Consider the following 13,447-nt stretch of genomic DNA (forward strand, 5'->3'; position numbering starts at 1 on the left):
TGGAAAATAGGACTAGGGCAAAAATCATGTTCATGGATGCAGTTATTAACGTTACTGTAGTATGAAGCAGAGCACGACCGAGTGTTGTGGAGCTGAGCATGGCCGCTGTAGTGATTGTTACACACACGGCTCGCAAGCACCGGGACTTTTATTATGACGAGACAGTCGCCGGGTGCCTGCAGTATTTCCGCGCTTCCGGTTATGATTATAAAAATAAAGCAGCTCAGTTTATCATATTAGATACATTTAAGTGTGTTTAAAATGTTTAGAATGCTGTGACATGTTCACACTGCTAAGAGAAAAGCATTTCTTTCTGCAGAATAAAACGGAGGGTAACGCAGATATGACACAATTGATAGGCGACTTCCTCAGACGCTATGCTGAAACGTCCCGGTCCTTAGTTAAAATAGCAATTTTTGTCACAATTTACAAATAGTTGGAAACATTTGGGATATTGTAGGTACTCAACTGAACAAAATATATAACACTGGCCTAGTGGTTTTTGGATATTTTACTGCAAAAATACTACATAGTGCACCTTTAAATTGTCTTGCAGGAAACATGTATCTTCCAAAGGCAAAGGGCACTACATTAAAAAAATTATATATATATATATATATATATATATATATATATATATATATATATATATATATATATATATATATTTAAACAAAATAAGAAAAAATTTGACATCTTTATCTTGTTCATATGACATTTCTAACTTTTTGATTGATAATTATTATTATGATAATGTTTGGTAATATTTGATAATGATCCATTAATTATTATATAATGTAGTATTATTAGAGAAAAATGAAAATAGGTGTGCTTGGATCTAAACAAAAACTTCAGATAGAAAAGGGACTTTAGTCTAAATTACCGTTACGTGGTACCTGTTTTCACAGCTTTAGTCGTGATTGACCCATTACTACCGTTTGTAATTGCAGAATTGAAGGATTTTATATTTATTATTATTTTATATTATTGCTACTTTATCTATTGTATCGGATTTGTTTATTAGGTACCAATTAATAGATTTAAAAAAAAATGTAATACAAAAAACTTTACGCGATTTTAATAAGTCAGGAGGGAACTCTGAGAATCCGAGCGCCCCGCCCCCCTGCAGGGAGACCAACAACAACAAAACAAATGCTTTTCGACAGTCGAATTGGAATTATGTGTCAAAGTGGTCAAGTATGGGGTTATGTTTGATTGAACGTAGAGATAGTCGAGATTTCTGTCTGTTAGCGGAAGTTAACAAGAATGGTTTCATATCTGTCGAAGATGACGATGTGTCCCGCCTTCGACTTAACTTAAACGGAAAACGAAACTTAATACTACTGGAAGAAGCAGTCCTAACACGAGTCGCATTTGAATGCCTAACTGTCCCGCAGAGCTCAAAATGGGATCGGATCAACGATTACGTGTTAGTTGTGTATTGTGCAAGAAATCAGACGAAAACGATATCACCGGACCTCTCTCATCTAAAGAGGACATCTCCGCACACCAGAACTGTTTGGTAAGTAGCCTGTGTTTTCATATTGTAAGCCGTACAGAAATGTATTATTAGTGCTGTTTCGTAAGACTGAATGTCGATTATATTGTGGGTTAATGGGTTCCTAGAAGACTGTATTATTGTGTCCTCAGCTGTTTTCTTCAGGAATCTACTGCAAGAATTCGCCCACCTATGACGACCTGTTTGGATTCGCGGTACAAGATGTAAAAAATGAACAGCGGAGAGGAAAACGACTAGTGCGTAGAACTTCTGCTGCCTCTAAACAGTCATAATTCAAATTAATAACTTTGTGTAACACTTTACATAACATAGTTTCTATACACAATTTGTACAATATATTAACATACCGGTAATAATTTTAGTCAGGGGCATTTTATGTATTATATTCCAAAAGTTATTCAACATGACAAGATTATGTACAGAACATGTAATTTATACTGTTCAGCATAGTATTTTAAAATGTGGCCATTATATTCTGGTGTTTTTTCCCTGTTAATGTATAGTTTCTGTGCCATTATTTCAGATTTGCCACCATTGCAAGAAAAATGGGGCTACAGCAGGATGTGATTTAAAGCGTTGTATGCGTTCGTACCATTATCCCTGTGCAATAGAGGCCAGTGCCAGAGCCATTGAAGACATTACTAAAGGCAGTTATAAGTAAGATAAACCAATGAACCAATCTGTTGTTTTAGATTTCATAAAATGAAAAAGTCGTAAAATTAGCTAAAACCAATGTTTCCTTTTAGACTGCTCTGTAAACGGCATGATCCAGAATCCAAAAGAACAAGTACAATTTTAAGAAATTCTATGAAATTATTTGTTGCTATTTTATTTGTATCTAATGCAAATCTGTAAGCAAGTTTATTCCATGAAAATTGTCATGTTTTCTGATGTTTGCTTATAAGGTTCAGTAAGTTTGCAAGGGGCCTTGTCTAGTTTTAATGGCTCTAAGAGACGAAGATCAGCAGACAGTCATGGGCGAAGGGTCAGCATACACACACACACACACACACACACACACACACACACACACACAACACTTACACCCCATATTTCCTCTATAAACACACACACTGACCTTTACCATATTACAGTTCATATTAAAACTACTGTACACTATTGAAATAACGATAAATGGATGGCAGTTATGGCACATTCATTTTGGTTTCATTATGAATGTCTAGATTTGATTTTGTTCTATTTCTTCATTTAATAACAGAGTGAATCTAATTCATCTACAGGGTAAGTGTGTAGTGTGTGTTGCTCCTCTTCTGAACTGGATTAATCACAGAACATTGTAATATTAATAATCACAGTGTGAATACTACAGAAGATCTTGTGTTTGCACTTTTTCAGGTCGTCAGAAGTGAGTTTGTCCCGAAAGAAGAGCCGTAAGTCACTAGTTTTCTTAGAATCTGGTATTTGATTATACAGTTTATTATGGCTTTATATTAAACAGTACTACGTTAATTCTCAGTAAGTAACCCAATTTAGTTCAGGATAATAGATTGTTTATTCACAGTTCCTTACATCTGTTTATTCATCAACATGAGAATAATAGCTTGTTTTTCGCATGTTGATGACAGATATTGTATTTTTCGCATGTTGATGACAGATATTGTATTTTAAATGTAAAACATTAATACAATTAGACTATTATGATGCGTCTTTATCCTAGATTATGACATTGATCACGGGTTTGCTCCAGTAGAATCAGATGTAGAAGAGTATACACCTCCAACACAGCACAATGTGAGTTTTCATGACACAGTCTGTCTGTCTGTTTAATCTGTGTGTATCATGTCAATATCTCTAATTGCACATTATCTTATAAACATTTACTTTAGACTGCAAATTCACTACAGTTGTCTCTAACAAAGAAATGGTTATTTGACAGTTCCGATGTCCTGTTACGTTATAGTAGTTGTTAGTAATGTTGCAGTAAATGCTCTGTTCTCTTTCAATAGCAGTCAACTCCTTACCCTGAAAGAAAATGGTATGTTGACCTTTATTCACTCATTAACCTACAGAATGAAAGTATGAGATGTAATTAGGACTGTAGTCATCCATTGGTCTAATAAAAAAACCTTGTTTATAAGTTTCTCTGTCTATTTCTAGGCCATGTGACAAACTCAATCCATCAGGCACAGGTACAAATGAACATTGTGTGTGTGTGTGTGTAATGGATCATTTTAATTTCTTAATGTAAGGAAACATTTCAATTTTTTTCAGGAGCTGGTTGTGATGATACTGATATTACAGTGGCTCATCTGTACAGTTGATTTTATTTTATGAGATGCTTCTATGTGTTTGTTAGGTTCATTAAATGGGGAATTAACATCTGATCTGAAGGCTCGTGGATCAACAGACAATCCAGGAGAATTGCATGGCAGGGTCAGCTCTCACACACACACACACACACACACACACATATGGCCATCTCTTGCCATATATATGGTTTATGGGCACCCTCAATAACAATCCATTATGCATTTCAGTCGCGTCCAACTGATTCTATGGCCATCTCTTGCCATACGTGAGAGACTGTATACATTTTCTTGGCAATTATTTTTACAGAGTAGGTTGCAAGGTCTTACCCCAACCTTTACATGGCTCGGGACACACATTCACACCTACAGACAATTTAGCGTCTCAAATTCACCTGTACTGCATGTTTTTGGATTGTGGGGGAGACCAGAGCGCGCAGAGGAAACCCACACAGACACATGGAGAAACTCCACACAGAAAGAACTCCAGGCTTAGCCAGAACCTTCTTGCTGTGAGGCGACAGTGCTATTTTTATACTGTACAGATAAACTGTATATTCTATCCCCTAAACCTACCCATTGCAGAAAACTTTGTGCTTTTTACATCACTTTTTATAAGCTGTTTTTCTCAGGGGGACCAAAAAATGTCCCTATAAGGATGATTCCAGATATTGACATCTTTATGTGGAACATTGAGTCTCCGTAATGTAGGGTTTACCTGAACCACACACATTTAAAGGGTTAGTTCACCCAAAATGAAAATTCTTACTGTCATTAATTACTCATGCTTATGTTGTTCCAAACCCGTAAGATCGGAACATAAATAGATATTTCTGATGAAATCCGAGAGCTCTCTGACCCACATAGACAGCAACACAATAACCACTTTCAAGGCCCAGAAAGGTTGTAGATATTGTTAAAATAGTCCATGCGACTCCAGTGGTTCAACCTTAATGTTATGAATTGACTAGAATACTTTTGTGTGCAAAAAACAACAACAAAAATAACTACTTTTATTCAACTATTTCTTTTCTTCCTTGTCAGTCTCTGACACTGTTCATGTTGTAAACAAAGTGCAGGTTTAAAGGGTTCTATTTCAGAACGCTTGTCAGCGTGTGGTACGCATGCTTTGTGGTTCTCACGTGAATAGACTCACACATATTTCAATTTGTGTTTTTCCGAAGGTGAACGAAGGTCTAACGCAGGGGTGCAAAAGATGGCAAAAGGGCCGTATAAGGCACAATAATTTGTCCAATTCAGCCCGGGGTATGATTTGAACAATAGTCCACAGGCACCAGCCATTTCTAACAGGCTTTATTTTTATTTTGGTTGATCTCTATTCCAGACTTTCAAACAAACTGCTTTGCAATCATTTTCCAAAATGTCATTTGTGTGGAAATATTTCAAAGTTTTAGCCTGACAAGCCAAACCCACATCAAGATGTTGGGTCCCGGAATCCGAGGGGTGTGATAAATGGTTGTCTTTCAAACTTACTCTGCACACAATTGGATAGAGCTACAACCAACCAGAGCAACGAAGAAGGTGAAGCAGAGCTAGTTGATAGATTTAATTTCCACCGTGTCCGGTTGGCAAAACTCTGCACACATCTTCCCCTCTTAAGATTGATTTCAGTGCCATTATTTTCTCCAAGAATAAAGCTTAACTCCAAGTCTTACAGAGTCGCGGCCAAAGCCGATTCGAAAGACCGCCGTTTGTCAGCTTCTTTGTTTACAAGCCAGACCATGCTAATTTTGCTGTAAATCTTAAAATTATACAATCTAATGAAAAACAACTGCTAATGCTCATATGTGTAGCAGCATTTTTGTTAAAATTTTGATGGCTACACATATTTTTTTGTTTAAGGCCAGTTTGGCCTGTAGAGAGCAAATTAAAAATAAATAAAATAAAAAAAGTCAGAAAAAAACGATTATCAGTTTTAGAATTGGTCTTTTTATATATATATAATTTCAGTCGCGTACAACTGATTCTATGGCCATCTCTTGCCATACGTGAGAGACTGTATACATTTTCTTGGCAATTATTTTTACAGAGTAGGTTGTATATATATATACAACCTAGGATATATTATCCTAGCTTAAGGATATATATATATATATATATATATATATATATTATATATATATATATATATATATATATATATATATATATATATATATATATATATATATATATATATATAAACATAAAATCTTTGGAATTGGCAACAAAAAATCTAATGCCTTGCATCACTAATGAAAAATATTTTGCAAATATTTCACATAAAAGATGACTGACATGAGGGTGAGTAGTTAATGACAGATTTTTACTGGTGACCTAACCTTTTAAGCTGTCCTACTCATAAACACCTATTGATGTTTGCTTCATTGTAGTCATCGTCAAGAAAACAGACTAAAATATATATAATATCACTAAATATCACTTCATAACTTAATTACCGGTGATTTAAGTAAAAAAAAAAAAAACTATAATAAGTGTCAGATTATGACATGAGCAGCTGCAGAGTTGTACTTGCAGCAATTGACATTAATTGCATTATCCCATCAAACAGATAGGGTCTTGTTAGAATGCCTTTTGAAGACAATTAGAAAAACGTAGCTATAGAATAATGCTGATTAACATAAATGTATAGCTTATTCTTATTTTCTGTCTTATTTTTTTATTATTTAATAACAGAGCACATCTAATTTACCAACATGGTAAGTAATATAAACTTTTAATTACAGAGTATTGCCTAGTTAGTAATCACAAACTTGTTGTGATTATCTTGTTTGGTTTCTTTTAGCTCACCAGAAGTGGAAACACCCAGAGGGAAGAAAAAAAGATACATTGTAGACTCAGGTGTTTAATGATCATTTTATTTCTGTTTTTCAAAATGAGAATATGAATAACATATATATTCCTTACCTGCATTAAACAAACCACTAAAATCAAAACATTTCGAATAATATGTCTCTCTATTTAGATGATGAAAGTCCCATCCATACTGACCCTGTAGTAGCTCCTGTAGTTTCAGATCTTGAGGAGTCTGTGCTTCCAGAACAGCCCAATGTGAGTCTTGCATCGTAAAATCTCACTGTTTGTAATGCGTCTATATCCACCAAAGTTTTATATTTAAACTTCACTGAAACTGCTAGGCAAGTATAAAGAGTCTTTTCGCCCAAAGATGAAAGTTCTGTCATTTACTCATGCATGACTGGATCCCATTCACTTTTCATATGTACAAAAAAAATTACATTATTTCGAGAGAGGAAAAGGTCATATAACAAATATCAGTTTGTAAATATAAATTTTCATTTTAAAAGTAAAGTGTTTCTCTGTTCACTTTTAATAGTTTTCCACTCCTGTGCCTGAAAATACAAGGTATGTTCAGAATCTACTATAGGCAAAATGTTTCTCATAAGTGAAAACAGTTTTTATTTATTTGAAAGTAGTACAAATACAAGGTTAAAACAATTTGCCATGCTATTTTGACAAAACGTACTATAGTGAAGTTATGTGAGGAAAACTTCCCTGAAAGTGTCACTTTGTCTGCAGGACCTTTGAAAGACTCAGTCCATCAACCACAGGTACAACTGCTTATGTTTTTAAAATTAAATATACATAAAGTATTAATTACTATTCCTTAGTGTAAAAAAAACATCTCGTTATTTTCAGGAGCTGACGATGATGACACTGAAATCGACTCATCAGTGAGCCCATTAGTACAGGATATATCACACCATAAACAAGTCTTGATGGGTTTTATATTGTTTTTATGTAGTCAATTGACAGGACTATATGAACAAAAAAACAACAAAACCCCAATGGCACATTTGGACAAAGGCATAGTTTGCTACATACATATCAGTTCGATACATGTCAAGAAATATTGACGGTTTGAGGAAATAGATAAATGATTATGAAACCAAGGTTTTTGGCTCTTTGTACTCATATTCTGGGATTGTAACAAACCATCAGGCCAGCTCCGTACATTGAGTACAGAGTAACTCAGAGTAAAGGGATTTCAGGCAAAGTTGTCACCAAAGTAATATTTTTAATATTTGCCCCCACAATGTTTTTTTCCCCCTGTGAAATTAAACACTTGGAACAATAACAATAAACAACTGTGTGTATATATATATATACATACATACATACATTCAATACCATATAAAAAAAAATTGGTTGACATTGAATATCCATCACAGTCCAGTACAGATCGACTATCGTTCAGAAGTGTGGGGTTGGTAAGATTTTGTAAAAGTTTTATGCTCATTAAGACTGCATTTATTTGCTCAAATACAGTAAAAAAGAAAGAAAGTATATTCATTACTCAAGTCTGTAGTCACATTCAGAATATTTTCTGTAAAAAAAAGAAGTGTTGAAAAATTTCATATTTTTGTGGAAACCATAACCTTGGAAATCTTTGGAATACTTTTGCACAATAAATGTCTTTACTGTCACGCGGACAATTTAATGAATCCTTGCTTAATCAAAGTATTAATTTCTTTGGCAAAAATCTTACTGACCATAAGCTTGTGAATACGTATTTTACTCACCACTATACTCAATCAATCTTAACTAGCCTGGATTATTTAGCTGTCTGGTTGCTTACAGTTCAGTTCAGTTCAGTTCAGTTCAGTTTAGTTTAGTTCAGTTCTCTCTCTCTCTCTCTCTCTCTCTCTCTCTCTCTCTCTCTCTCTCTCTCTCTCTCTCTCTCTCTCTCTCTCTCTCTCTCTCTCTCTCAGGAGGAGTCTCAGAGTTTGTTACAATCAGAAATGCATGTTCCCTGCAACATTATTATGGACTCAGGACCCTCAGCAGAATCAGGTGCGCTTCTCTCTTTCTTGCTGCAGTCATTTTAAATGAGGTGTGGATCTGTGTGGCAATAGATTCTCTCTGTTTCAGAGTACAGTGTAGAACTTGGTTCACCTGTCAGTGCTGCCCCAGAGAATGCTTGCCCCACACCTGGGTTTGTCGCTGCCCCTGAACATGAGGAAACACCATCCACAAGTAGAACCTCCCCAGTGCCCAGAGCTCCAACTACTGACCCAGTCTCACTAGGTGGTGCTGACTCTACACCAGCCCGGCACCATGACAGCGAAGGCCCCTCAGTTCAGCCAGGGTCACCTCAGCATTCAAGGCCCTCTGTAGACATTCCAATGATGGTAAACTCCACAGTACAAACACTCTCGGCATCTGACTTCAAAATCAAGCAACAACCAGAACCTTTTCCTCCGGCTGGGGTGTCTACATCACCAAATCTGGCTGCTGCATCAGATGTTTGTGATGTAAATAGCACAGGAAATTCCCAGTCCAATTCCAGCATATTCTGGACTAGATGCAATCAGGCCGGGTGGACTAAAGAAATCTTCTCGGAGCTTGCGTCTCATCTGAGCAGCCTGGGAGAAAGAGTACAATCACAGGAAGCCAGCTACCAGGGTGAGTACAGCCTTGATTCAGACCGGTTTTGTGAAATACTCCAGGTTCAATAAAATCAGCATTTGTGGCATACTATCATAAACATTAAGTTTCACTTGTTCCTCCTTTTAAAAGAAAGCAAAAATCTGCAAGTGCGCAAGGTAATTTCATAGACATTACAATGTTCATTTCAATAGTATAGCCACAAGCTTTTGCTGCAATCATTTAAAGCAGCACTAGGTAACTTTTCAACCTTTATAATATATTTTCAAGACATAGACTTACAATAGGTTGAATGACACGTCTGCCATACCTTGATGGCGTCTGTATCGTTTTTAATCGTACTTTTAAACTTCGAGTTTCGGGTAGTAACCCGAGAACAAAAAGAACTACAAAATTCGACTGCTTTACGGCATATACGTCACTTCCACCAACACCCACACTTCCTTAAATTCGGACATTCCAGCCCAACTTTGTTCGTCGGATAATATAGTCATATCCGAAGCAGCACACACAAATAAGAAAGAAAAGGTTTTGTTGGAGGAAAGCAATAAGAGGAAACTAAAAAGTGATCGGATTAAAGGCAGGAGGATCAGCGTTTGGACCAGTGTTTGCTCGTTGGCGTGAGCTGAAGGAGGCGTGCCCGACCAATGCTGTCCTGCTTGTTATGGTGATTACCTACCACTCAAACACTGAACTGAAGTATCATATAGATTCTGTAAAACGGTAACCAATAGACTACTATAATGACGCTGGCTTGTAAACGTGAGCATCGCGATTATTTGGAGTTTGAAAAAAATAAAACCCATGAAATTATATTCATATGACATGCTGAAACATATGCCACTGACTGTACCTGGGATTAAGACATTTCACTCGCGACGCCGGAAGAACACCTCCATGTGAACTCCTCCTGCAGTGTTCAGGGGAACTGTTAGTGCTGCACCAACCCGCGGGCCGCTTTTATGAAATTATTTGGCCCGCCCCGCACCACTGTATATATTTTTACAACCCGCCCCGCACCCGCGACCATTTAATAGACATACGGGGTCCGCGGGTTATGAGACGACCCGCGCATCACTAGTTCAGGGCTATCAGGGTTGTCATGTCAACAAATGCACGCGTGATGGCATCCCCTGTTGTAGGATGACAGAGCTTACGACAGTAGTTGAGGACATTATTTTTTCCCAACTGTAGGGGGACCCCGAGAGCAAAAGTTACCCAAGTTACCCAAGTGACAGGTTGTCCTGCCCTCGTGCCAGCAAAAGAAAACCTTTTTGCAAGAAATAAGGAAAGTTATTTTGCTTTGAGATTCTCCAAAAATCGGCCACGTTCACTTTGATGTTTCTTATCTTCACCATGAAGTCTGCTCTTTTTTTCTTCAAGAAAAGGACATTTTTGTGCATGTTTATGAACATTATGCCACAAATGCTGTCAACTGAGCTTGAACCTGAAATACCACTGAATGTTTTTTTTAACACTTCATAAAACTGAAATGTCGAGTTTCTTCATACAACTGAAAGGCTGATGGCTATTAATTGTTCTGCAGATTATGATGTTGCTCTCAATATACTGGAGGCATCTGGATGTCTACCTTGCATTATTACTCAGCTGGAACAAGGTACAGCATTTCATTCATAAGCATAACCATTTAAAAAAATCTTTAATTTAAATTCTCATTTCAGAGGAAACACACATTTATGCATACATTTAGGGCAGTAATGCTTCTTTACAATAAAACAAATACATATAAATATAATTCATAATAACATTAACTTGCACATAATTTGTTTCAAGAAAAGTCCCAGCGAATTGCATAACCACCTAAATCTAAAGCTATACATTATTGAAATTGTCACAGAAAGTTTGAATGTATGTAATTATAATCTAAATGAGTAAATTCTGGTCAAATCACCAAATTATTGTGGGGACTCAAATGCCATTGTTTCATGAGAATGAATTTGTGTTTTCAGACTTAAAGAAGCAGGAGCAGGATTTGCAAAGGAAAAAAGCAGCACTGAGGGATGCCAGAGCTGTACTGGGTGTTTAATATAATAATAGAATCATCTACTCTATAGTAGAATTATCATTCAGGCTACTTTAAATGATGTTATAGTATAATAGCTTGCTTCAAACATTGTCTTTTATTCTTTTTCCTTTTTTTACCTGAGTGATGCCACTCATACAGTATGTTTACAAAAATCGAATCTTTGGTTTAGTTCATTTTTTAAATTAAGGTTCATGCTTTTCAATCAAAATATATAATTTATGTGAATCGTGTAAATCCAATGTTTGTTTTGTTTTTTTGCAAACACAAACCTCACAAGGATCGAAAATGGGCTAATTTCCCATAGACTGCAGTGACGCTGTAGAACCTCGATTCAAGCGAAGTGGCACTAAACTGATAATCTCTTCCTCTTTACTAGTTACAACACAAAATCAACTTGAACATTAGAAAGTATGTTGAAAGATACAGCACAGCCTGTAAACAATGGTATATAACGTTACATTTACCTCTGAAAAGCCATTCAATGTCCAAAAAAACGTATTAGTCAGCTAGTCTAAATCTCATATCAACCTCAACCAGTTGAACAACGCAAGGATAGAACAGGTCTCTACATGTCAATGCAAGGATAGACATGATATCGCTGCACTTTTAAAGGGTTAGTTCATCCAAAAATGAAATTGATGTCATTAATGACTCACCCTAATGTTGTTCCACACCCGTAAGAACTCTGTTCATCTTCAGAACACAGTTTAAGATATTTTATATTTTAGTCCCAGAGCATAATGCACTCAGTGCCCACTTTACTGTCCATGTCCAGAAAGGGAATAAAAACATCATCAAAGTAATCCATATGTGACCTCAGTTGGTTAATTAGAATCTCTTGGAGCATCGAAAATAAATTTTGGTTTCTTCCGTGTTTCTCCAAAAAGATTCAAATGGTTAATGAATCAGTGAATCGATCAATGATTCAGATCGCCAATGTCACGTAATTTCAGCAGTTTGGTGGTTTGACGTGATCCGAACTGCTGAAATCACATGACATTGGCGACCCGAATCATTGATCGATTCACACTGTTTGAATCTTTTTGGAGGAACGCCGAAGAGAAGAATAAATGCTGAAGCTAAAGTTTTTGATATTTTTGGACCAAAATGTATTTTCGATGCTTCAAGAGATTCTAATCAACCAACTGATGTCACATATGGACTACTTTGATGATTTTTTTATTTCCTTTCTGGACATGGACAGTAAAGTGGGCATTGACTGCATATGCTCTGGGACTAAAATATCTTAAACTGTGCTCTGAAGATGAACAGAGGTCTTACGGGTGTGGAACGACATTAGGGGGAGTCATTAATGACATTTCATTTTTGGGTGAACTAACCCTTTAACTCTTTCAAATAAACAAAGAGTTAAAAAAAACTCTTTGTACTTTTTCTACACAATGGCATAAATTATTCTTGAACTGACCAACGTATTTAAAAGGAGAATGTTACCTTAAAAACATACTTGTAATCATTAGATGTTAAATCAACTATTGTTTTATACAGAACTATTGTTCCAGTATTTAATTAAGAAAACTAATTTAATTGCAGAAAAATTAACAGTAATCCCTTACTTTGTCAAGGGATGGGTAACTACAGTCATTGATTACTTTGTAGTTAATACACCCAACACTGGTTGAGAGGGTTTTTATCCCTTTGGGGTTATTTGTCATGTACTGTACCTGATAGGCCCCAAATTAATCAATATTGAATTGACGTCAATCGAACCTAATTGTGAAATGTATGTCAATGCCCAGCCCTGTGTTAATAAATGTTTTTTTTATTGTTATTTTTTACTTAAAGCAAATGTTGTCATTTCTTATTATTTTGTTGTCAGAGTGCACCAGAATGCTTTGCTTACATGTTAAAAATCACAAAAATATTATTTAGGGGAAGGATCATCTGTAAACAGTTCAGAGCCAATCAGCACACCGCAACAAATTGATTAAACCTCTATTGATGCTGCATGTCAACTGCAAACTTGCCTGAAGGGCCAGTCAAACGATTAGTGTAGCTTTATAAAAGGGAAAAAAACACTCCGTTCCTCAATATCCATATAGACACTAGGTGGCAGCAGACATCTCAACATCTTTGAAAGACTTACACTTTACCATAAAAATAAAAAACATGCACATTTGTCACATTCACTAAAGACTGGGACAGTCGTCCTTTCAGCTGCATTTTGCC

The 13,447-nt window shown here is 36.1% G+C and overlaps 1 protein-coding gene across 1 annotated transcript; it reads left to right on the plus strand.

Annotated features, from left to right (window-relative positions):
- Positions 1–897: 897 nt before the first annotated feature.
- Positions 898–11,976, plus strand: phf11 (PHD finger protein 11). Its single transcript, XM_067444821.1, has 21 exons — positions 898–1,522; positions 1,651–1,755; positions 2,043–2,176; positions 2,266–2,306; positions 2,425–2,504; positions 2,739–2,761; positions 2,876–2,910; positions 3,198–3,271; positions 3,487–3,515; positions 3,638–3,669; positions 3,837–3,913; positions 4,018–4,055; positions 6,593–6,648; positions 6,773–6,858; positions 7,142–7,170; positions 7,345–7,376; positions 7,465–7,499; positions 8,538–8,619; positions 8,698–9,231; positions 10,760–10,831; positions 11,184–11,976. The coding sequence occupies exons 1-21, from the start codon at positions 1,379–1,381 to the stop codon at positions 11,258–11,260; spliced, it is 1,815 nt and encodes a 604-aa protein (XP_067300922.1). The 5' UTR covers positions 898–1,378; the 3' UTR covers positions 11,261–11,976.
- Positions 11,977–13,447: the final 1,471 nt, after the last annotated feature.

This window comes from Pseudorasbora parva, chromosome 5, assembly GCF_024679245.1.
Source record: "Pseudorasbora parva isolate DD20220531a chromosome 5, ASM2467924v1, whole genome shotgun sequence".
NCBI classification, from domain to species: Eukaryota; Metazoa; Chordata; class Actinopteri; order Cypriniformes; family Gobionidae; genus Pseudorasbora; species Pseudorasbora parva.

What these genes read in the sequence shown, in the direction of transcription:
- phf11 (XM_067444821.1), top strand. Translation starts at nt 1,379, where the DNA reads ATGCCTAACTGTCCCGCAGAGCTCAAAATGGGATCGGATCAACGATTA. An exon ending in ATTACTAAAGGCAGTTATAA is followed by an intron (nt 2,177 to 2,265) that starts GTAAGATAAACC and finishes GTTTCCTTTTAG; the next exon opens with ACTGCTCTGTAAACGGCATG. An exon ending in CAGACAGTCATGGGCGAAGG is followed by an intron (nt 2,505 to 2,738) that starts GTCAGCATACAC and finishes ATTTAATAACAG; the next exon opens with AGTGAATCTAATTCATCTAC.